The sequence below is a fragment of the Amblyomma americanum genome, chromosome 2 (genome assembly GCF_052857255.1).
Source record: "Amblyomma americanum isolate KBUSLIRL-KWMA chromosome 2, ASM5285725v1, whole genome shotgun sequence".
Taxonomy (NCBI): Eukaryota; Metazoa; Arthropoda; class Arachnida; order Ixodida; family Ixodidae; genus Amblyomma; species Amblyomma americanum.
The window spans coordinates 170,950,320-170,976,618 of record NC_135498.1 but is presented as its reverse complement, the minus strand read 5'-3'; the positions used below and the strand labels follow the sequence as shown (position 1 = coordinate 170,976,618).

The window sequence follows — 26,299 nt, the reverse complement described above, 5'->3', positions numbered from 1 at the left end:
TTCGCCATAGCCAGGTGCGGATACGTATAAGTTTGCAGTCGCCTCCACGCCACTGCTTGTCTATCTTTGTGGCGCGAGAGAGACCCTCAACCACATAATGTGGGAATACCCGTACTCTCCCGGGAGGACGCACAATATAGACAGTAGAGACAAGTGGGAGACCCTGCTGCGCAGCTCAGACTCTGATCTCTAGCTTCTGCTCGCCCAACTGGCTGAAGAGGCTGCTGGGACCCAAGACCTACAAGCCTTCATCTGAGCCGGCTACAACCGTCCCCTGAGCTGTGTGTCGGGGGGTGTGTATATCACATTATTCGTTGGACATTAAAGTTTATTCGATCCATCCATTCAGCTCACTGGGAATGTGAAAGAAGGCGGAGGCGGTGTAAATGTTGTGGGTTCGATGCACCATCTATCAAGTGATTCTAAAATATAGATCTCATCACTTGGCTCCTTCGCAGCAGAAGGGGCAGCATACCTGTCTTGTTCATGAGCAGTGGAGACAGTTGCTCAATAGCTTGTTTGTGCACAATTCACAATTTGTTGTGTCGACCGCTTGTTGCGACCTTTTTTGTACTCTAATATAAGCTCTATTAACTGCAAATTTTTATTACTGCCACTGCTTCAGTTGCAGTTGTGAAAGCCAACGTTAATGCCCGTGCAGGGCATTTCTTCAGCCAGAGTTTTTTGTGGAAAGGAAAACTATTTGCAGCCTAGTTCCAAACGCATAGTGCGCTAGGAATTTTGAAGCCAACATTTACCTGCATAATGGCGAGCAAATTCATTCTTTTATTGATTCATTCATTGTATTCACCTGAATAACCACTCAGAAGGCATTACACGCTCGAGATTTAAAAAATAAGATAAGAAAACCAATTTATATACGATTACAATGTACAAGAACGACCGCAAATTTTTGTGCCTGGTATAAATTGAAAAAAGCCAAATTAATAGAAAAGACTGACGTAACGCATCCATTAAATAACATTGAGTATGCACTGCACATAACACGCTTATTAGTATAACATTCAAGAAAAGGAGAGAAAGGCTCATTTCATATTTCGGCTGTACTACGTGTTACAAAATCCCTAAGTGTCGTAGTGAATTTTTCGGAGTTATTAATCGTGGCCATCTATCACAGTAGTTGCTTCCTTTGATATATTTGTGATTTTGCTAGATGATTTCTGTGTGCGGGAACGGTGGTTCGACTTTAATGTTAGGATTTATGCTTATACATATACCCAGACCTGTGTAAAAAGCGCTGCAGTGTAGTTAGATGGACAATGGTAAATGTCAATGTTTGCCGCTACAGCGCAAAAGAAAAAGAAAACACAAACGAGTGACGACGATAGATTATTCTTCACACATCCATGTGTTTTGTGCGTGCTTGTCTCAAGCATGGTATACCAACTAGCGCTGACACACATCTGACCAGCTTATTTTAATGTCCTTGGTTGCATACAATGTTGCCATAGCATTGCAGTGACGTTATCGATGCTGTCCTTCGTTGTATAAGGGTCAACGATCTGTTACAATATTGTTGCGATGTTGCCCATTGCGCTGCTTCCTAAGGTTGTGTGATATCACCGCACTTGCAGTGACTTTGCTGCAATATAAGAAAGCGATTTCGCTGAAAAAGACCACTAAATCGTTGCCACGTCACAAATGCCACACTATATGAACGTTAAACAGGCATATCTTAATGCGACATTATAAAATGTGTCTATCTCTCTTTAAAAAAGCGTCGCGGTAGCGTGCAAAGTAATGTAATTTGTTTCGACACTATGTACTGGCGTTGAGCTGAACAGACGAGCTGATTCACATCTAAGCAAGTACATACAGTAACAAGTAGTTAATTTTGGCTTCAAGGGGGGGGGGGGGGACACGTCTGTATTATCGAGGGGAATGTTTACCGCGGGGAACATAGTCAGGGGTCTTTTCACGATGGTAGTGATTTACTGTGACGTATTCCATCTGTGTCCATTTACCAGCAGGTGCTTCTTGTGTGAGCCCGCTGAGCTCGAGGAAGGCAGGCGGCATCGGAATAAGCCGCGCGGACAGCTCGCAACTTCCTCTTTCAGGTGCTCAGCAAGAGCGAATTTAAAGGGATGTGAGCAAGGGTGGGAGGCACAATGGGGGCTGGGCAAAAAAGGCAAAGATAAAGCCAGGCGTCTGCCCCTCCGATCGGCTAACCACCTGCTTACCCTCAGTTACGTTGGCCCAGTCCGGCGTGCACCGTCGCTTTGACCAACGACAGTGCTGAACACGGCATTGTCAGGCGCTCGAACACAAAACTTAGACTCATGACTTACTCATCGAGGGCAAGCATCAGTTATAGCAACGGAAAAGCTGCTGGACATAATGCCCAAAGTTCCAGGGCATGTTCAGTCGTCAATGACAGGGCGTCTACAAACGAATCCCTGATCGGAATAAAATCATGTGACATCAAATTACTGGTAAAAAGGTAAGTTGGTGATAACCGGGACAGAAGGAGTCTCGAATAAATTGATTCGTGCAGACTACAATTATGCAGCCACGTTTTTTCCAGTGCTCACGCCTTCTATCCGTAACGTTTTCCGGTATGGGTCGTCTTACTCCCCGTCTTAATAGATGCGGTGTGCGTGCTTATATAGTCATGTTGCTGGATTGTTCCTTGATGATTATAAAAGCGTCTTAAAACATTGCCAGAACAATTCTGAGATGTTGCAGCAACATTGTGAAAACATATGCAAATGATATGCTTCAAGTTCCAAGGAAGCGTACTGAAATATGGTTTTGAGAGAACACTGCTCATATAGTGACAACACTTCCAAGAAGCATTTGTAGAATATTACAGTAACACTGCCTCCACCAGGGGTACGGCGGGATATTTTACACATTTTCTTTATTGAGCGACGGCTAAGCTTATTTTTAATTTTAGTGATTCTGTAGGTAACTCAGCACTGCCGCGAGGTAAGCCTGAAATTCGTGTTTTTTATTGATTCCAGCTTCTTTATAAGATATACCTGATAAAGATTCCGTATGAACGAGGCATATTATAACCTTAATCTAACTAATCAAGTAAAGGCAACATAAGATTGGTGTACCTGTTTGCTATATAAAGTGTGCGACGAATGAATACGGGTATATTTTAAGTGCTGGTTATCATTTCCGCAATATGAACTTTCCACGTTAGATTAAGTGCAAGATAATCTCCTAAGTACTGATAGGAATCAAGAACTTCTCTCAATTCTTCGTTCATTATGTAGTTTAACGGGAAGTTTAGTAAATCGCACGAGTTTAGCTTGAGTTAATAGCAATCTGCTAAGTAAGGCACCATACACCCACTTAATTTAGGCTATATTGCAGCTCCCAAGTAACCACCAGACTTAAGTACGACTGCAAGATCGTCAGCAAAGAACATAATAGTGGAATTGATATAAGTCGAAGTATCGTTAGTACGTATTAAAAATGGCGTAGCTGCTAGGACTGGAACCCTGTGGATCTTGCCCACTTTTAAAGAAAAAATTATTACTAGGAGCTATCAATAATAACAGAAAGGCATCTGTCACGTAAGTATAGTTAAACCCCGTAAACTACCAATATATGTCATTCTACTCTAACCAATAAAAATTGTACAAGCTGGCGTTTCAGAGAAGCCCACCTCTTATTTAAAAAATGATTACATTTTTCAAGTAGGGAGACGCTTTTTGCGGATTAGTAAAACCGTTGTTGGAGGACGTCGAAAAACATGCGAATCATGTTAACTAGAGAAGTGATTAACTAAAATTCTAATGACTAACCTTTGAACTTTTATCGACGGGCGCCTGTTTGCAAATAGAGACTTGTAGCGGGCTGTTAGAAATAGTAGCAGGAGTTTTAAGAATTCATAAAACGCGATTACCATCGCCGCTGTGGTGAAAAAAATTGTGCCATTCCTCGCGGCATTCAAAAACCGTGCGCTTGCGGAGAGCGCGAAGCGACACACATCAAATCGCTTCACTTCGTGGCGCAGGTACCACGTGACAATCTTTGTTGGACAGCACGCGCCGCTGTGCTCCTCGCTGCTCCTTTATCCCTTCCCTTACGGCGCGGTTCAGGTGTCCAACGATATATGAGACAGATACTGCGTCATTTCCTTCCCCCAAAAACCAATTATTATAATTAGCTGGTGGGGCACAGAATGTCACGTGGTACGTGCGCCACGCAGTGACGTCATTTGATGAATGTCCCGGTGCGCTCTACGCAGGTGCGCGATATTCGAATGGCGCGAGAAATGGCACAATTTTTTCACCACAGCGGCGATGGTAATCGCGTTTTATGGATTCTAAAAACTGATGCTACTATTGCGAACAGCCGGCTACAAACCTCTATTTGCAAACAGGAGGCTATAAATAATGGTCGGAAAGTTAACTATTTTAATTGACAAACGCATAAATAGATAGCATGACTCACCTGTTTTTTGACGTCCGCAAACACTTGTATTACTATGCCCGAAAACCTTATATTTACCTAAATAAACCGGTTTTAAATCCCAATTTACCTGGAACACATGGACATCAGCATCTTAAGGGGGACGTGATTCTGCCCTTCGCAGAATCTATGAAAATGTCAGCGATTTGTTGAAGTATGTGAAAATTTCTGTAACGGGGAGTGGCGAGTTTCAATGTTGAGATAAAGAGGAGCGCCTGCGTTGGAATCCACGCTCTTTCGGCAAGAGGATATTGTTTCTTGCCACATTTTTCAACATAGGCGAGGATGAAATATATTAGAAAATATTACAAGCAATTGATGTTAACAAATATATATGTAAAGTTAGAGGTTATTTTTATCACCTGCAGATTACTCGCACCGTGTGTGCAAGTTTGCAGTATCAGGGACATCTGCAAATGCAAGACACGGCCGAAAAACCGTGGCAAGAATTTACACTTGTAGCGTGGCATTTAGTAGTGACGAGAATTTAAGTAGTGATACTGTGGGGGACTGAATTGCAACACAAGGGCCAACACGCAGTTGCTTGAGACACACCATAAGGGTTTATCACCACACAGGTCACAGGAGGCACCGTAACAGAATCTGAAGACAATTTCAGAACAAATGCAGGTTCTTCGGCTTCAAGTATGCCGCAGGAAAAGGAGTTAAAAGAATGGCAAACATCAATTGCGTCTTGCTGTCCAGATTCGGAGCCCAAGCCAGGCAGCTGCTTTGTGGGTCCAGGAGAGATGACTTTCTTGTTTTTTAAAGAATCGATTTCCGGAAATATGACAAATCAAGGAACAAAAATTCTCTCCGCCATTCCCGATTTTCCGCTTGCGAACTTTTGAGAATGACGCGGACCGAGTCCATGTATTTTGTACACGTCCGCGCTGTGATTTTGTGTATAGGCATCTTTTCATATTAATTAAGACATTAGTTTGTATCCTTCGTGCACCTTTGTCAGCCGTTTCTTTCAAAAATTCTTTTCTTTCTCCCTCCTGCAACCTAAACAGTTCAACACGAAAATATTTTTAATTTCTTGCTGCAGATTAACCGTGGCAATGTTTCAAAAGCAGCACAGAAAATTTATCCACGTCTCGGCCGAGACTGGTAATATTTGATATTTTAAAATTATAGATAGCTTTTCTATAGAAAGCCCGTCTTGCTGTAAAAAACTGATCAAACACTGTGCAGCGCAGTTCTTTACATTGACTCATGCTCGTTCAGGATGAGTAGTAAAGACAAAATCTAGAATCGCGCCGGCACATGTCGGAGCCATAGCTAGTTGCGACATTTTAAGAAAGGCTTGAAAATCAAGAAAATATTGTTACGTGACGGCAAGTCAATGAAAGAAACACGACAAGTGGTAATAGCTTCATTCGATGGCGGACGGCGTGCACTGAGCTCTCCCACCCGCGTCACCGCACAGTTCGTCGTCTTCTAGTTCGTGACAATATGATCCATTGAGAGCGTAGCCGATCAGTCCTATGCCGCGAAAATTCCAGCAGCCAACCGCAACATAGAAATAATTTTAGTTTGGTTTCGTTGATGGAGTTGAGGTTACCAAAGCGGCTCAGGCTATGAGGGTCTGTCACATAAAATAGGGAGCTTAAAATAAAATTACGAAGGAAAGAGGTGTGAACAAGACGACGTGGATTAACCGAAGATTAAGGAATATGAAGAAGAAGCATTCGGTGAGGTGCGGAGAGATGATTGGTGGAGAAGAGAAGAAGGAGAAGACGACGACAAAGCTTACGTGGACTAACGTCAAGGCTATGAAAGGGCGAGGGAGAGCGAGGCACGGGAGGCTAGAAAAGAGAAGCGGCGGTTCCGGCGGCTCAGGGACGCTATGGCTGGAAGAGAGCGACGCCGGCTACTGCTCCGGTGAGCTCGCGTTCTACGGCTTCGCATCGTGGACTTACTGCCGTTCCTGAGCCCGTTCCGGGGAGTTAACTGAGGACGCTACCATCTGCTCCGGCCAGGGGTGTCTCCAGTGCTGTGGCCACCCATCCGGGTGGTGCCCCCAACGCCAACATCACCGGCATCACCTCCACGGGCACTTGGACCGGGAGCTTGTACGACGCAACCAACGATGCCGCCAGTGACGCCAGCCTTAGCTCGTCGAACGCCATCTCGACACCGGCTACTGGAACCATACAACATCGCATCCGCACCGAACCAACCGTGAGCACGAACGCCGACCGCTAACAGTAGAACGCTACTAGTAGGCGCTAGTACCTGTTTTCTGGGGTCGTGTGTATTTATAGTCTCTGTGTTTGGTGCTCGTTTCTTAGTTGGTTTTGTGTGCTACTGGGCGTGTCACGCACGGTGTATTAAATGTGCGCCTGTGTGCGCACACCTGTCGCCTAGTCCATTCTTTCGGTCCGACTTTTCTCCGGGGAGATCCGTGACAAAGATGTGGCGAGCCTGTGCCAGGATTCATTTCCGTTTTTCGTTTTTTCTTTGTTTCGGTTTTTTCCGATCACTCGGCGACAGAAAGCATGAATTTGGCAAAACCGTTAGAGCTGGCTGTCAAGTTCGACTTAATCAAGGAAGAGGCGATGCGTCTCTGTGAGGAGGAGAAAGAAGCAAAGGGCAGACGCTCGCCAAACAGAAGAGCGGGAGGCAAAAAGAGCTCGCGAGGCAGAAGCGCGAGAGGATAAAAGAGCTCGCGAGGCAGAGAGAAGAGCAGAACAGGAGAAAGGAACGATAGAACGGGAGAAGGAGTTTCTTTTGTGGAAACAAGCGCATGTCGCGGGAGGATATGAGGAGATAACGAACAGTGATCAGCGTTCCTTAGCGGGTACAGAATCTCCTAGACCGGACAGAGTTTGCCCAAGGAAGCTGATGGCTCCTTTTGATGACAAGAGAGATGATTTGGATGCATATCTGCAACGATTCGAGCGGACAGCTTTGGGGCAAGGCTTAGAGCGCAGTGAATGGGCCACGGCATTGAGCATGTGTGTAGTCGGAGAGGCGCTGAATGTGTTTGGAAGGATGCCTGCTGCTGATTGCATGGACTACGAGAAAGTAAAGAAGGCACTCCTGCAAAGATTCAGGCTTACGGCAGACGGCTTTCGTCAGAGATTTCCCACAGCGAAACCTGAGGATTCGGAAACCGCTTAGCAGTTTTCCTGTAGGCTGTCCAACTATTTTGATAGGTGACCTGATATGTCAAACACAGAAAAGAGTATTAGAGGGATGCGTGACTAGCTGGTCACAGCGCAATTTTTAGCGTGCTGCAGCTCAAGCTAGCGCTATTCCTGAAAGAAAGTTGCGTTCACTACAAGACTTTTCCGACACTGCAGACGAATTTATCGAGGCTCAAGGGCTGACAATTATCAATAAGGCAACGGAGTAAGCACAAAAGGTCCCAGAGACAGATGCGACAATACCAAGAGCATATGGTGGGGATCTAAGGCGCAAGTTAGGCGTTTTCTCTGTGGCAAGGTGGGACACCGTGCAGCTGACTCTCGGACTAGTAGCGTTGCCCAAAAGACACAGGTTGTGTGTCAAGGTTTTAAGAGGAGGGGTCATACTCTGGATGAGTGCCGATACAGAACGCAGGACCGAGCTGCCTGCGTTGTCGGCTCTCGTGGAGAACTTGGCACACCTGCTGAAGTTCCACAGCTGAAAGGAGAGCAAACGCCACTGGGAAATGAGGCGGGAGTGGAACACCCAAATCGAAAGCAGCAATGCCGGTGGTGGTTGGGCAAATAGGGGACAGTCCTATATTAGTGGTTAAAGACAGCGGAGCCAACACAGTTTTGGTTCGCAGAAGACTGGCGAAGGACGAGGATCTTACAGGGGAAACGTCGCTCGTCACTCATGTAGATAGCACACTAAGGTACCTTCTCGAAGCCAGGATTATAGTGTCCACACCATATTATACTGGACAGGTAGTGGCAAAATGCGTAGATCAACCCATCTACGATCTCATTTTGGGGAACATTACGGGTGCAAGAAGTGTCGAGGACCCCGATCCCGAGTGGAGGATGGTCGACGTTGAAGAACACCCAAAAGAGGAGAAGCCCGCAACCAACAGCTCAGACGGGTGCAGTCAGTTTCTCATCAGCAGTCGGGACAAGAGCTCAAGCGACAGCACGACCAACGCAGCGTCCGCTCTCTACTGTTACGATGTGCCTCAGCGCCCCACCGGGTGAAATTGCAACTATGCAAACAGAAGGCCGAGCTTGAAAGCCTGCTCCGAAAGAGTGTGGGGAAAATAAAAAAAAGAAGAGTCGTACGTCATTTGAATATCAATTGGTAAGCGGTCTTCTGCACAGAGAATGCATATTTAGCTCAGGAAGGCGGGTCCAACAACTGTTGTTACCGAGAGATATGCGAGACACAGTGCTACGCTTAGGACATGACGCCAATATGGCCGGACTCCAGGGTGTTCAAAAAACGGTGTCTAGGATCACCGAGTTCTTTAGGCCGGGTGTCCAGAGTGACGTTGAGCGCTTTATTCGCTCATGTGACGTGTGCCAGCGCACAGTTCCGAAGGGAAGAGTTGGTCCCGTACCTTTAGGCAAGATGCCAGCCATCGACCTACCGTTTCAAAGAGTGGCTATTGACATTGTGGGGCCTATCTCTCCAGTTTCCGCCAGAGAGAATGGATACGTGCTTAATGTGGTTAACGTGTCCACTCGTTATCCTGACAATATTCCATTGAAGGCTATTTACGGTATCCAAGTGGCGGAGGGTCTTGTGGAGTTATTTTCGCGTTATGGGTTCCAGGGGGAAATTTTGAGTGACCGGGGCTCGAACTTCACATCGGAACTTAAGAAGGACATTAATCACCTTTTGCAAGTAAGGCAGTTACTAACAACGGCTTACCATCCCATGTGTAATGGGCCCGTAGAGTGGTTCAACGGCGCCCTCAAAAATATGATCAAGAAAATGTGCCAGGAGAGACCTACTGATTGGGATAGATATCTCCTAGCTCTTTTGTTCGCTTACCGCGAAGTACCGCAAACGAGTCTTGGTTTGTCGCCTTTCGAGATGTTATATGGGAGAACCGCTAGAGGTCCACTTACAATACTCAAGGAGCTGCGGGCCAATAAAGAGATTGCGTCAGATCTCAAGACAACATACACATACGTTCTTGAGTTGCGGGACAAGTTGGAAGAAGCATGCAGGCTTGCGCATCAAGGCCTGGAAAGGACGCGCGAACGATATAAGGGCTACTATGACAAGAACGCCACTCACAGGAATCTGAATCCGGGTGACAGGGTTCTTATCCTGCTACCCACGGATCATAATAAGTTACTGATGCAGTGGAAGGGCCCTTACCTTGTGACACAGAAGAAAAATGACATTGATTATGAGTTATTGATAAATAACACCAAGAAGGTTTTCCATGAAAGCATGTTGAAAAAGTACGAAGAAAGAGTTCCCGTACAGTGCGCTTCCAAGGTAGCATGCTCGGTAGTAGCCGAGGTGCCCACGTGCAGTGGGAAGAAAAGGGTAGGATGGGGTAAGGCACTAATGAACCCCAATTTGAATGAATACAGACGATCACAGATAAAGGCCCTACTCCAAAGCAAAGGGATGAGTTTTCGGATCTGCCAGGTAAAACGGATGTCATATGTTGCAAACTAGATCTCTCTGCAGATAGACCAATCAGCGTGAGGCAATACCCTCTACCTTTAGTGGTTCAAGAATCAATTGAAAATGAGGTGCGGGACATGTTGCAGCTTGGTGTGATTGAGAGGTCGTGGTCAGCATAGAATGCGCCTCTCGTGGTTATAAAAAAACCCGATGGTACTAACCGGCTGTGTATAGATTTGCGTCGGCTAAATGACATCATAGTGCTCGATGTCGATCCAATACCAAGAGCGGATGTGGTGTTCGCTAAGATGGCTCACAAAATTTTTTTTGTAAATTTGGCTGAGCTAAAGGCTGTTGGCAAATGCAATGGAAGATTCGTCTAAAGAGAAGACGGCCTTTTCGTGCTCGGCGGGTTTATTCTACTTTAAATTCATGCCTTTTGGTTTGAAGGCAGCATCTGCAATATTCACGAAGCTGATGAGGAAGGTTTTGGATGAGCTCCAAAATGTGGAACACTAGATTGATGACATCCTTGCAAAAATATACGTGGGAAGAGCATGTAATTACGCTGGAAAAACTATTTGATAGAATTCGGCAAGCCAGGTTGACCATAAAACCGGCAAAATGTGAGGTTGGCTTTGAGCCATTTCTTTTCTTGGACACAAGCTGGGGGTGGGCCGCATCGCGACGAAAGAAGACATCTTTGACAAAATACAGCGGGCCCAGACACCGACGACCAAGAAAGAGGTACAGTCGTTCTTGGGTTTAACGGGATACTACAGGGACTTTACTCCCGATTATGCCCACATAGCCGATCCCCTTGTCGAACTCACTCAGAAGGGAGCAAGCAATAAGCTGAATTTAACTGCTGAACATGAAAATCCATTCGTGATGTTAAAAGGGTATATGGCAAAACCGCCCGTTCTGCTTGCTCCGAATCTGGGTAAAGAGTTTGTGCATCTTACTGATGCATCAGACCGAGCTTTAGGAGCTGTACTCTTACAAGAGAATCGTGTCCTACATCCGGTATTTTTTGCAAGCAAGAGATTACCGGCTAGTGAATGCAACTACTCCACTGTTGAAAAGGAATGTTTGGCGGTAATCTGGGCAGTAAAGAAATTCCACATTTATCTTTATGGGCGACATTTCGGAATTCAAACGGATCACCAGCTGCTTGAATACTTAACCAAGGCCAAAATGAGCAATAGTAAAGTCATGAGGTGGAGTTTGGCCTTGCAAGAATACTCATTTCAGGTGGAATATATCAAAGGCAGAGATAACATTGGAGCGGACTTCATGGGTAGAGCCAACTGAACAGCTCGAGGTATCGCTGGGATGTATCTTGTTGTTGCTGTGCTAATGTATCTCTGGGATTTATCTTGCTGTTGTTGTTGCAGTTGTTCGTGTTATGTGATTATACAAGGGAGTGTGTTGTGGACATCAACATGTTTATTAAGGATTCTGTACGGACAACGGCAGTGGTGTGTTAGTGTTCCGAAAATGCATTTTGGTGTGCTGTGTTAGTGGCGTGCTTTTGGTGTATTGCTGGACATCTGTGGTGTGTTGTGTTCTGGGTCCAGAATCGCCTTAGAAGATAGTCGGTTCGCTGGATGGCTTGAAGATGAGGATGGCGTGAGGTATTTTTCATGAAAAAACTCTTGAGAGAGGGCGCTCTTACCACATATAATAGGGAGTCTAAAATAAAATTATGAAGGAAAGAGGCGTGAAGAAGACGACGTGGATTAACCGAAGACTAAAGAAGATGAAGAAGAAGCATTCGTTGAGGTGGAGAGAGGTGATTGGGGGAGAAGCATTCGGTGAGGTGGAGAAAGATTATTGGTGGAGAAGAGAAGGCGAAGGCGACGACAAGGCTTACGTGGACTAACACCGAGGGAATAAAAAGGGCGAATGAGAGCGAGGCACGGGGGGGGGGGGGGGGGGACAGCAGAGAAGCGGCGGCTCCGGCGGGTCAGGGACACATCGGCTGGAAGAGAGCAACGCCGGCTACTGCTCCGGTGAGTTCGCGTTCTACGGCTTCACATCGTGGACATCCTGCCGTTCCTGAGCCCGTTCCGGGAGTTAACTGAGGACGCTCCCACCTGCTACGGCCAGGGGTGTCTCCAGCGCTGTTGCCACCCATCCGGGTGGTGCCCCCAACGCTAACATCGCTGGCATCACGTTCACGGGCGCTTGGACTTGAAGCTTGTACGACGCAGCCAACGACGCCGCCAGTGACGCCAGCCCGAGCTCTTCGAACGCCATCTCGACGCTGGCTACTGGACCCATTCAACATAGCATCCGCACCGAACGAACCGTGAGCACGAACGCCGTCCGCTAACCGTAGAACGCTACTAGTAGACGCTAGTAGCAGTGTTGTCGGGTCGGGTGTATATATAGTTTTTGTGTTTTGTATTAGTTTGTTAGTTGGTTTTGTGTGCTAGTGGGTGTATCACGTAAGGTGTATTAAATGTGCGTCGCTATGGGTACATCTGTCGCCTAGTCCATTCTTTCGGTCGGAGTGCTTTCCGTGGAGATCCATGACAGAGACGCCGTAGTGGAGGGCTCCAGATACTTTCGATCACGTGGGGTTCTTTAGCGTACACTGACATCGCACAGTACAGGGACCTCTAGCATTTCGCCTCCATCGAAATGCTGCCGCCGCGGCCGGGATCGAACTCGCGTTTTTCGGGTCAGCAGCCGAACACCATAACCAGTGAGCCACCGCAGCGGCATTTGAACTTCCAGTAAGACGCCGTATAGTTCATCGGCAGGCCCTTGAACGTTATCTGGTGGCCTATAGCAAGCCTGTGAACGAGGGAAACGGATCTTCTGTGAAATTTACTCACCACGGCTTGAGAAGCGATGCTTGAAACGTTCACGATGTTGCCTGCAAAAGAAACAAGATACTAAGCACATACCGTGATTTGAATGGTATGAACGTAGTGCAGAGTTACCGAGAGCTTAGATATCATTGGTAAGATAACGACAAAGTCCTCAATGATCATGACAAAGTGATTATGGCAAAGTTTCTCATCAAGTATCCCATGTTTCGGAGGCCATACTTTTGCAGTGGAAATATAGAGGCGGGCGACGGTACTCCAGCACATCCCACTGCATTCGGCGTTGGTCTATTGTGCATCTTGTGCAGTTCACTTGCCTTATATGTAGCGAGAACCACTGAAAATAACTAACACCATTGAGAACAAGGCTCCTGTTTGGAAACTACCGTGACCAGCACTCTGCTTTGTGTCTGCCAAATGGGGTCACGTTTTTAGCACTCTTTAATCGGTCCGTTTTCATCTCACTGAATCAGTGCGATATATAAAAATTATTTATTTCAAAGCCTAAATTGATCGGACACAAAATTAGCGCTCTTGCGAAAAGCGACAGAATTTGTATATGGAAAGGAGTAGCGTTCATAGTTTTGCTAACTGTCGCACTTTTAGCGCTATCAGTTGGACAAACAAGTGACTTCGATCGCTTAGTGATCTAAGTGCCTTTTCTGCGCAACACGTGAATGCGCAGGCGCCTTTGACCCCTTTACTCCATTTCATTTTCAGCACATCTTGAATACTCCGAGTGTTCATTTTAGTTTTCTCTTTTCGTAACAACGAAAGCTGTATCACGAAGGTTAGGGCGGCTGGTTTAAGACAGCGCCAATGGGAAATCATTAGTAGAGGCCTCCTTCGTGCAGTGAAAGTACTTAGGTTGATGATGGTAATGACGGTAGGCTGTAGCAAATTCTATAGTACTTAGGTTGATGATGGTAATGACGGTGGGCTGTGGCAAATTCTATAGTACTTAGGTTGATGATGGTAATGACGGTGGACTGTAGCAAATTCTATACGGGCTGTCTTCTGTCCACGCTATCTAAACGCTGGTTCTTGGAGGCGACACAAACATTCGCATCCCCTTTGAACGTATGCTGTCTGCTGAGCGAGGTGCAGACGATAGGAAAGTGGCACGTAGGTCATTGCACGTAGCTTTGTACGAACTGTGACCGCGTAGAGCTGTAGATCAATACAATGCCGACGGATACAGTGGACAGGTGCGACGCTGTTATTCGCAGGACCTCCACAGCGGGGCTTCCACCATAACACATCTCCTCTTCGACTCCCTTGGCCTAGCAGACATCAAAAGAAAGCGTGAGGGCCGAGAAAGTACCTTATAAAACTGGTAACGTCCCGCTGCTGTGTACACAGAGGGCTCTTTGTGCTCTTTATGCGCCTTAACAGTTTAATCTGGTGCTATCGAGAGTGCGTGATATAGCCGCGCTACAGCGGCTTCCCACATATTACGCGCGTCTGTAACCCAACCCCACACTCCCCCTACGCAACCTATGTGAACGACCCTATCATCTCAGAATAATAATCATTCGCTTCTTCATCGGCGTTTTTGGTAAGTTGCTATTTCACTGATGTTTTTTGCAGCTATTTTAGACGGTGGGATGATAGCAAAACGATGCAGCGCACTGGCTTTGTCTTCCCCTCTGCTGTCCTGCTCCTCTCCTTTCCGTTTGTCCTCACTCGGTGTTTTCAGGAGCGACCGCATAGGGGTCGCTGTAGGCGCACTGCGTCGTTGTTGAGCATACTACCGTGTTTAATGTATGCGGACGAGATTGTACTGTTAGCAGATAGCCAGGAAGATTTGCAAACTTTGGTGGATTGCTGTGGAGACGAAGAAGACAGTCTAGCTTTCAGTTTTAGCGCAACTAAGTGAGGTGTAATGGTTTTCAACGGTGCAACTGATCAGGAGCTTACAATACAAGGCCATGAAATACACCGAGTGGCCGAATACAAATATCTCGGGGTATAGGTAAACAAAGGGCATATGTACACGGAAAAGCACGAACAGTCTCTCATAGCAAAAGGGCGAAGAGATGACGGGATAATGAAACGTAGGGCATTGTGGGGGTACAACAGGTATGAAGTCCTCAGAGGTATTTGGAAAGGAATAATGGTGTCGGGGCTTACTTTCAGGAATGCGATTTTAAGCTTAAGGGTTGAAGTTCTGCCGCAATTAGAAATAAATCAGAGAACTGTTGGAAGATTAGCACTAGGTCCCACGGAAAAACCACAAACGATGCAGTACAGGGGGATATGGACTGGGCAACGTTCGAAGCACGGGAAGCTCAGAGTAAAGTACTATACAAAGAACGCCTGAGGTAATTGGACGATAACAGGTGGGCAGCTAAGGTATTTAATTACTTGTACAGAAATAGCGTTGACACAGTGGCGGAAACGAACTAGAAAGCTTGCCAGTAAGTTTTCCAGAGATGAGGAAGGAGAAAGAAAGAGCATTAAGCGACCGGTTAAAAACGTCGGAGGTAAAAATTCGATAGAGTCAATGAAAAAGAAGCATAGTGTAGAACTATATCGATGCTGGAAAACGCAGATCAGGAAGGAAACGTTTTATGATAACTCAAGAGGCAGTGCCCTCCTCTTTGAAGCTAGGTCAGCGTGTCTTAGAACGCGCAGCTACAAAAAGAAATTTAACGAAGATGACACATATGCTGTGTGTGGTAAATCTGTAGAAACAATAGAACACATCCTTCTAAAATGTGATGGTATCCATCCCGATGTCGATGCAGGCACAGTCACACTTCCCGAGGCCTTAGGGTTTAGAGATAACAATAGTCATGTAAATAAATCTGCGGTGGATAATAATAATAACTGGTTTTGGGGGAAAGGAAATGGCGCAGTATCTGTCTCATATATCGTTGGACACCTGAACCGCGCCGTAAGGAAAGGGATAAGAGAGGGAGTGAAAGAAGAAAGGAAGCGATTGGAGGATTGGTGGATCAAAAGCAGGGAGGTGACATAAGTTTTGGAGTGTGGGAAGACGTATTTTGGGGCAAATGGCGAATTTTATTAACGACTTACAGAAGAGTTAAACAAAAATAAAGGAAAAAACAGCATGGTGGCAACTACCACTGCCCCATTTCAAAGGGGACGCTCCTAACTTCCATCCATCCATCCATCGTCGGCAGCGTCACAGTGTATTTACTTTCTCACGTCCTTCTGTCCTCTCCATTGAAAGTGGGTTACAAGCGGGGCCCATACTTAAAGAGGAGCGCAATCCTCAGCAGACATATTCAGTGGCAGCGTAGCCCTGGCGAGTCGCACAGTAAGGGTATTCGAACACACGCTTCAAACTGGATCTTATGTCCACCACAGCTGGTCAGCGCTAGGGGCGTGTGTTCTCGTGCTGTATCACCAATACAGTGCCCCGCCTCTCCGGTCTACACTTGTCCGCAAGTCACCGGAGCCCTGTATATTGCTCTACTCACGTGTTTTGTAAATTTGGCGGCATGCTTTTGGGCTCACGGCATTTCCTGCTAATTCATTACATCACAGATTTTTGGTAGTCGGCGGAGGGCACGTAATGCGGATGGATGTTCGCGTTGTGTCGATGCACATTTTCACGAGATAATAATAATAAAACTAATAATTGGTTTTTGGGGAAAGGAAATGGCGCAGTATCTGTCTCATATATCGTTGGACACCTGAACCGCGCCGTATGGGCAGGGATAAGGGAGGGAGTGAAAGAAGAATATAAGAAAGAGGTGCCGTACCGGAGGGCTCCGGAATAATTTCGACCACCTGAGGATCTTTTGACGTGCGCTGACATCGCACAGCACACGGGCGCATTAGCGTTTTTCCTCAATAAAAACGCATTCGCCGCGGTCGGGCTCGAAGCCGGGTACTCCGGATCAGTAGCCGAGCGCTCTAACCACTGAGTCTCCTCGGGGAGATGACGCAGTGCTTTTTGCTCAGTCAAGCTGATTTATAAAAACCTTTTTGTTGCGTGCTAGTCTTCTTCATCATTTTCTTTCGTTTTTTTTCGCACAAAATTCTTCTAAACATGCGCGGAGACTTGAGAGGGAAATCTTCATATGCGCGGAAACTCAAAACAGTTACTGGCGCTATCAGGCAGGAGGCGTGAGCCTGGTTTCTCTTTTCCAAATCAACACCACTGAATGTACTCGTCATTCTTGCATATAATGTTTGAATGCGCAGTACACGACTGAACATAAGCATGCGTGTATGGAATATCGCCCACTCGAATATTATAAAACACGGAATCACCTCGCGCCGCTACGCTTAGATTCGTAGATTGGTTTGAGGCTGCCTTGATCACTTCATTATGCCTCGAGACAGCGGCGCTTGAGACACGTAACAAATTTATCATCAGCAGCAGCACTAGCAGCCTAACTGCATCTACAGTAGGGGAAAGATCTCTCTCAAATTACTGCAATTAATCCTGTCCTGTGCCACCTGCGGCCACCTTACGCCGTCAAGCTCCATAATCTCATCCGCCCAACTGACTTTATACCGTCCCCTGCTACGCTTGCGTTCGCTCGGAATCATTCCGTCACCCTAAGGGGCCGTCGGGAATCATGCTTTCGCATTAAATGCTCTGCCCATGCCCATCTCGTCTCTGCTTCGGCGCGCATATCATTATGTCACGTTTCTTCCCTGACCCATTCTGGCCTCTTCCCGGCTCTTAATTTTACACATATAAATAAACTCTAAATTATAGGGTTTAACATCGTGAAGCGACAAATGGAGTATTAGGTACGGCGTGTAAACGAGCTCCTGATTAATTTATACCGCCTTTTATTTAACGCACGTTGACGTAGCACAGAACACGACCGCTTTTTCCATTTCGCCTTCGTTGAAATACGAAGCCGCGACTTCGGAATCAGCAGCCAAACGCCAAAGCCATTGAGCCACCGCGGCGGGTGCGTGGGAACATCAGCACACTTTGGTCGCTTGACCTAAAACCAGACATAACGTACACGGCTTGGTTTAGTCCCGGTATCAATTCTGCGAAACACATCACGGCCTGGAAAAGATGCAGGAAAGACGGCCTCGAGCCATGTCAATCGCCGGACCTTTATTTCATGATCTTAACGCCGCGCTAACGCTGCATGCAGGAGACACATGTTTCATTTTTTTTTTAGTGCAATAGCATTGCTAGGGTCATGAAGACGAAAACTGTCCCGGCGTAAACATCCGCGTGAAGCCACCTGCTGCCAACCGTGGCAGGTGGGAGCTGAAGTTAAGGACGACTTTTCTCTGCACCCCCCCCCCCCGTCTCCTCCCACTCCACTTGTAGGAGAGAGGAGTGAGACGCTGGACTAAGAATGACTCAGCTAAAATTAAAATGCTCAAGAATGAGAGAAAACGTGAACAAAAGAAGGGATTACGAATAGAAATGGGATAAGAATAGAATCAGGACTGTATTAGAATGAAAAGAGGAATAAAATCAGAATTTGAATAGAATGGCAAGCGAGAGAAAAATGCTGTGGAATGTGCTCCACAAAAATCCAGTTTACCTTCCCTGAATTGTTATTTTTCTTGACCAGTGAAGACGCTTACAAAACCGAGTTATACCCGTTAAGGAGCTCGGCGTCCAATATTTTTGCACACAACTAGAAGACAAGAAAATTGTGCTGTCCTAAAAAAAAATAGTCTTGTCTCACTGAGCGCCTATAACTAAAATAGATATTGGATTTTGGATGCCCGTTTCTTTTTTTTCTCTGGAAACATGCCTATGGGCCTAGTAATCATGAAAATCAGCTCAAAACACCGGTGCACAAGGTTATTTCAATACAAAGCATTTTGGCAGCTTCGACCGCGGCCAGCGCTGAAGTGTTTCTTGACGTCACGGCCGCCCGGCCAACCTGGACTACCACATACTTGATGACGTATGCTTGATAATGCTTGCCGGCAAGCACTGGTTGTTCCTGTGAAAAACCAGTGGTTTCGCTGACGTCCCAATAATCGGGGAAAGTGCACCTTGACGTCAATCGATGCGGGTGAGAGTGCCAAGCGGCTCTTCGGCCAACATTCAAAATCATATTAACTTAGGCTCCACTCAACGCCAGTGACGTAGGCTACCTAGAAGGCACCTCCTTACGCCGGTTAAGCAAATGATACTGTTTGTTTGTGTTCAAAGTTTTGTGACCATACCCCTTTAAACTAGCAAGGTTTACAGCTATACGCAACTGTAGTTCCATTAAATAAGTGCTCATAAAACCAATCACTCAGACTCTGTGAACATACAACATGCAAGCGAAGCAACTGCCGACAGGCGGCTGTAAGGCTAATCCCACCAGTAGTGGAACACCACCACCAACAACAACATCCAACATGACAGTGGTCAGTTTTTTTAACACTCTGAGATGCGTAGCTGTGCTTGGTAGATACTGGTTGGGTCGCTGTCACGAGTGAGTGCGAGACGCCGCGGCAAGAAGTCAAACCGCCAAAGAAACCACGGCACGCAGCGGACGAAACCGACATAGACACTGGGAGGGAACGGAGCAGACGGTGCAAAGTGCGCGCGTCTGCGCGGAAGCAATAATCGTTTACGTGGAGACGGAGGAAAAGCAGACGGCGTGGGCGCACAGCTCCGGAGACCGCAAGTGCGTGTGAACCCACGGCCGCGAAGATACATGGGCGCAACGCACCCGCGGGGAGAGGAGAACGGTATGCAACGGCATCCCCTCCGTGCGGCCGCCCCGAGTTGAGACAAAGGGACTTGAGCTTTGACGCCGGTGTAGGAAACACGCACCGAGGCTGCCCTCCTGGGCCGACGCAACCCCGGCAACGATTCGGACCGTCGAGACGCTCCTTCGGCTACGCTCCGGAGGCCCCGGCGAAGTCTCCTCTAGCGACATTCCTCACCACCAACCACTTTGAGTACCGATTGGACTGTTTTCATTATTCTACATTGACTCAAAGGACTCTAATTAGAACTATTTGGCGTTATTCTTACCACCACCTGCGCGTGGAAACTCTGACTGATTTGTGCATGCTTATCGATGTGATGTAAACCACCTTTTTATTATTAATTTTTGCAGTTGATGTGCATTGTTTGATTAAATCTTGTTTTTGGAGACGTACACCTCTCTGGTTCTGACTCACGTTCTTGACAGATAGTGACAAAATTAATGGCAAGCCTGCCAGGATCCACTTTCGTCATTCTGTCTTAACGTTAATGTCAACACGCTTGTGTTCGTGCTAAAACCAGAGAGATGGACCTCCACAAGATTATGTTGAGAGCCGAAAAGCTCGGGTTCACGAAAGAGGAGACGATGTCTCTTTATGAAGAAGAGAAAACGAGATACAAAGAGGAAAGGGAGTCGGCGCAAAAGGAGGCACTTGAAGCTGAAGAGAGAGCTAAGCGAATGGCAGAATTAGAAGAAAAGAGAATGGCACAGGAGAAAGAAGTGCTCGAGCTCAAGTTGCGTCTTGCTAACGCTAGTGTTGAAGCCGTACCAGAGGCGACAGGATTTGCGTCGGGTGCTACGGCCCCACGACCAACAGCTGTGTGTCCAAGGAAGCTGATGGCTCCTTTTGACGATAAGCGTGACGATTTGGATGCCTATTTGCATCGCTTTGAGAGAATAGCAGTAGGACAAAGATGGGATAAGAGCGAGTGGGCAACAGCTTTAAGCCTTTGTCTGGTGTGCGAGGCCTTAATAGCTTTCGGGAGAATGCCCGCATCAGAGTCGACAGACTACGAAAAGGTGAAGAAAACGCTGCTACAAAGGTTCCGCTTAACCGCAGAAGGTTTCCGTGAAAGGTTTCGAGGTGGCAAACCCAATGATGCGGAAACAGCTAAGCAGTTCGCATCGAGATTGTCGAACTACTTTGAACGATGGCTGGAAATGGTCGAGGTAGAAAAATCGTACGAAGGGGTGAAAGACCTCATGGTTGGAGAGCAGTTTTTGTCCTGCTGTCACCCAAGGTTGGCCGTATTCCTAAAAGAGAGGAAGTTGAAGACAGTGGAAGATTATACAGAGTATGCAGATCAGTTCATGGAGGCTCAAGGCCACATAAACCTAGGCAAGGTTAAAGAAGACGTCGGGAGAAGTTGCGATGCAGACGCGGTAAAACGAGGAGTGCAAAGTGGCACATTTAAGCAGCCCTCGAGGTGTTTCTTGTGCAACCGTATTGGACACCGCGCCGCGGACTGTAGGGTTGGGGGAAGCAGAGGGCAGGCGCAGTTAATCTGCCAAAACTGCAGCAAGAGAGGCCACCGAGCAGAGGAATGCCGATTTCGGACGCAAAAGAAGGCCGCGTGTGTCGTTCATCCCAGAAAAGCTGACATGAGCGCAGAGGATACCCGAAAGACGGACACAAAGGCCGAACGTGAGATGACGGAAGGTCAAACAGCCAGGCACGCAGCTGTCGGCGAGCTGTCGATGCCTGTAGTCGAGGGCGAAATTCATGGCCAGCGCATCACCGTGTTGAGAGACAGTGGCACAAACACGGTCCTAGTTAGAAGGAGCCTGGTTGGAGAAAAGGAGCTTACTGGTCGGCTGGCGTCAGTCTTGCTGGTTGACAGCACGGTTCGCTACCTCCCGGAGGCAATGATTTGCATTTCTACCCCGTACTATTCGGGACCAGTCGTGGCAAAATGCCTAGATGAGCCCCTGTATGACTTGGTGCTGGGAAACATCACGGGCGTAAGAAAGGTTGACGACCCCGATGCCGATTGGAAGCCCAGTATGGAACAAGGCGCAGGCCCGGAGGGGAGAAGTGAAGAGGAAACACTTGTAAAGACCCGTGCGAACGTAGTTCCGCGCGAAGGCAACGGCGGTTTAGAGCCCGCGGAAGGAAAAAGGGACGAAACACCCATGATTTCGTCAGCTGTACAGACCAGAGCAGGAAAAGCAGCGCAGGGAAAGACAACCAAACTGAAAGTACCTGCGGCGGAGCTCCTGAAAGTGACTCCCGAGAGTTTAGCGCAGGAGCAGAGAAACGACTCTTCACTTGCGGGTTGTTTCAAGAAGGTAGGGGAAATCCTAAGAAGAAAGAAATGCCGAACTACATTTCAGTTTCTCGTCCAAGACAGCCTGTTGTACAGGAAATGTACCTTCAGCTCAGGAAGGGAAGTCCTGCAGTTGGTGATACCGAAAGAATTGCGACCAGCTGTCATGTGTCTAGGCCATGATTCGATAATGGCTGGTCACCAAGGTGCGAAGAACACGGGCAACAGAATAAATGAGGAATTCTACTGGCCAGGCGTCCAAAGCGACGTGAAGCGGTATGTCAGATCATGCGACATATGCCAAAGGACGATACCGAAAGGAAAAGTCGGGAAAGCGCCACTTGGAACTATGCCTACCATTGAAATCCCATTCCAGAGAGTGGCAGTCGATATCATTGGACCTATAACCCCCTCCTCGAAGAAAGGAAATCGCTACGTCATCACACTGGTAGACGTGGCGACAAGGTACCCAGATGCCATTGCGCTCAAAACTATTGACACAATTGAAGTCGCAGAAGCGCTCCTAGAGATGTTCTCGCGCTACGGAGTGCCGAAAGAAATGCTCACAGACCGGGGATCAAATTTCACATCAGACCTGATGAAAGAAGTTAGTCGACTCATGTCATTGAAGCAGTTGCTGACAACCCCATACCACCCGATGTGTAATGGCTTGGTTGAACGCTTCAACGGGACAATCAAGCACATGATGAAAAAAATGTGCCAAGAAAGACCCGCTGATTGGGATCGTTACCTCCCAGCACTGCTATTTGCATATCGCGAAGTCCCGCAGTCAAGTCTGGGCTTTTCGCCATTTGAAATGTTGTACGGTAGAGCCGTCAGAGGACCACTTACCATCCTTCGAGAGCTTTGGTCAAATAACAAATTGAAAACCGATCAGAAGACCACGTACAAATACGTGCTGGAACTGAGAGAGAGGTTGGAGGAAACCTGCGAGATTGCACACCGCAACCTTGATGCTTCCAAGGAGAGGTACAAGAAATTTTATAACCGAAAGTCGGTGAATCGACAGCTGAGGCCAGGAGAAAGGGCCTTGATTCTGCTGCCGAGTGACAAGAACAAGCTCACTATGCAGTGGAAGGGTCCATTTCCAGCAACAGGAAAAAAGAATGAAGTAGACTACGAGCTGCTAGAGAGCGGAAAGAAGAAGATCTTCCACATAAATATGCTCAAGAGATATGAAGAGAGGACTGCTAATGCCGACCAGATGATCTCCTGCATGGTCATCAGTGAGGAGTCGGATGCAGGGGAAGTGCCCACTTTCAATTCAAGGAAGACAATGGGATCAGAGGACGCGGTGCTGAACCCCACCCTAGATGCGGAACAGACGGCGCAACTCAAGTGTCTCCTCGAGCGGTACGGCACTGTTTTCTCAGACCTGCCCGGAAAGACGAAGATTATTGCGTGCAAGCTGCGCCTGACCACCGAGCAGCCCGTACACGTCAGGCAGTACCCTTTGCCACTGATAGCACATAAATCAGTTGAGAAAGAAGTAGAGGAAATGCTTAGACTGGGCATAATTGAGCGCACGGAGTCCGCCTATAACTCACCCCTCATAGTCGTCAAGAAGACAGATGGCTCCAATCGACTATGTGTCGATTTCAGGCGGCTCAACAGCGTCTTAATCCCTGACAGCGAGCCCATTCCAAGAATCGATGTGGTGTTTGCGAGCGTCGCACAAAAGAAATATTTCTCGAAGTTCGACCTCGCGAAAGGGTATTGGCAGATACCTATGGAGGAAAGTTCCAAAGAAAAAACAGCCTTTTCATGTGCTAACGGCCTATTTCAGTTCCGATTCATGCCATTTGGCCTGAAGACTGCAGCGGCCACGTTCACAAAGCTAATGAGACAGGTACTGGGTGGTCTTCACCAGGTGCACCACTACATAGACGACATTCTGGTTGCCACAGACACTTGAGAGGAACATTTGATGGCACTCGAAACCCTGTTTGAGAGACTTCGTGAGGCAAACCTGACGGTGAAGCCCACAAAGTGCGAGGTCGGATTTGAATCTGTGTCCTTTCTCTGACACGAGATAGGGATGGGGCGGATAGCGACGAAGCCCGATATTGTAGAAAAAATACAGGCGGCACCAAGGCCAACCACCAAGAAACAGGTGCAGTCCTTTTTGGGGTTGACTGGATTCTACAGGGAATTCATTCCGCATTATGCAGACATGGCTCTCCCACTGGTAGAGACGACAAAGAAAGGGGCGCCAAATACAGTAAACTGGAGTGACCGGCACCAGGAAGCATTCAACAAACTGAAAGAAAGCATGGCGCAACCGCCCGTCTTGCTGGCCCCTAATGTCAACAAGCAATTTGTTTTACGCACAGACGCATCAGGGACAGCTCTGGGCGCAGTGCTGATGCAGGAGGAAGATGGCATACTTCACCCTGTGGCTATGCTAGCAAGAAGCTTAGCTTATGCGAACAAAACTACTCGACTGTAGAAAAGGAGTGTTTAGCACTTGTGTGGGCAATAAAGAAGTTTCATTTGTACCTGTATGGAACGCATTTTAGAGTGCAAACAGATCACCAGCCCCTACAGTGCCTGACAAAAACCAAATGGTCGAACGGAAGATTGATGAGATGGAGTTTAACTCTCCAGGAGTACGAGTTTCATGTCGAATACATAAAAGGGAGAGAAAACTTGGGAGCAGACTTCCTTAGTAGGCTGAACTAGGGTTGGCTTTCAGCGTGCGTGGCATGCTTGTGTACCCGCAGAAAAGAAATATCGATGTGTGTACGTTCTTTGCTATGCTTTGTGTGTATATTGTATGAACAGTGCGGTTTCCTGTGACTTTTGTGTGTCCGTGTTTGTGCATATTACGCGAGTGAGCAGTTTTCCTCGTGGGAAAACTCTTAAATGGGGGGGGGGGGGGGGGGGTACTTGTCACGAGTGAGTGCGAGACGCCGCGGCAAGAAGTCAAACCGCCAAAGAAACCACGGCACGCAGCGGACGAAACCGACATAGACACTGGGAGGGAACGGAGCAGACGGTGCAAAGTGCGCGCGTCTGCGCGGAAGCAATAATCGTTTACGTGGAGACGGAGGAAAAGCAGACGGTGTGGGCGCACAGCTCCGGAGACCGCAAGTGCGTGTGAACCCACGGCCGCGAAGATACATGGGCGCAACGCACCCGCGGGGAGAGGAGAACGGTATGCAACGGCATCCCCTCCGTGCGGCCGCCCCGAGTTGAGACAAAGGGACTTGAGCTTTGACGCCGGTGTAGGAAACACGCACCGAGGCTGCCCTCCTGGGCCGACGCAACCCCGGCAACGATTCGGACCGTCGAGACGCTCCTTCGGCTACGCTCCGGAGGCCCCGGCGAAGTCTCCTCTAGCGACATTCCTCACCACCAACCACTTTGAGTACCGATTGGACTGTTTTCATTATTCTACATTGACTCAAAGGACTCTAATTAGAACTATTTGGCGTTATTCTTACCACCACCTGCGCGTGGAAACTCTGACTGATTTGTGCATGCTTATCGATGTGATGTAAACCACCTTTTTATTATTAATTTTTGCAGTTGATGTGCATTGTTTGATTAAATCTTGTTTTTGGAGACGTACACCTCTCTGGTTCTGACTCACGTTCTTGACAGATAGTGACAGTCGCATCCGTGCGCTGTAGTGGCTATGATTTCGAAATAGGGCTCCCGATGCTACAAGCCCTGTGAGCAGTGCTCTCGTGTAGCACCATTGATAAGCATACCTGACGGAGATTCTACAGCGCATCACATCTGAGTTGTTTGAGGCTAACTAGAAAAGCAGCCGTGGACAGAGACTTCAGTACGTATGAAAGTGCATCAGTTCGTCATCATGAAACCAGCGCTCTTCCCCAAGGCGACCCTGTCTCTCCGCCCTAGCGTACTTTTTGCCACTCAGAAATATAGTTTGGTTTATTTTTACATTGACAGCATTGGTCGTCTTAAACATAAGCAAATATAATACCAAGGTCTAATTCGCGGGACGTTAACCTCCGTCCCTCTTATCGTAGACACTTGTTCACCTTGTCAGCAAGCCGCATCTTCATCACATGGAGAAGGTGACAGCGTGTAATAGCACCGAGTGAACTCACCGTTGAGTAACGTAGAGTTCATGCAACTTGCAGTAAAATATACTGAGTCCTTGATAGACTCAAGACGGTCTATTAGAGATATCATTGCTTGCGTACACAAAGCTCTGCTATTAAGCTGCTGAGCTCCTGCTTTTATATCCCCTTCAGGCGTTGCGTCAACATTCGTAGACGCGACGTGAACACTACAAAGTTCTGGTATGTAAAGGCGCAATGACCTCAGATATGTACACTGCAAAACTGCACTGACGTATGAAACAACTTATGAAGGATCACCTCTGCCCAAGCACGCAGAATTGTTATAGAAAGAATATTTTCAGATGGACACCTCAGCGTTTTTCGCTAGCTCTGATATGGGTCCAGTGAGTGTGTGTTTGTATGCCTGGTTACAAATATAGTGCTCTTTTTTA

The 26,299-nt window shown here is 47.4% G+C and overlaps 1 protein-coding gene across 3 annotated transcripts in view; it reads right to left on the bottom strand.

Annotated features, from left to right (window-relative positions):
• LOC144121992 (meso-2,3-butanediol dehydrogenase-like) overlaps positions 1-26,299 on the bottom strand; it is a 72,103-nt gene that overhangs the window by 16,747 nt on the left and 29,057 nt on the right. For 2 of the 3 annotated variants that reach the window (XM_077655481.1, XM_077655480.1), the window contains exon 5: positions 12,852-12,892. The exons of the other annotated variant lie outside the window; for it this stretch is intronic. In XM_077655481.1, coding sequence (XP_077511607.1) covers positions 12,852-12,892 — 41 coding nt within the window. The remainder of the gene's footprint in view (positions 1-12,851; positions 12,893-26,299) is intronic. 3 annotated transcript variants of the gene reach the window in all.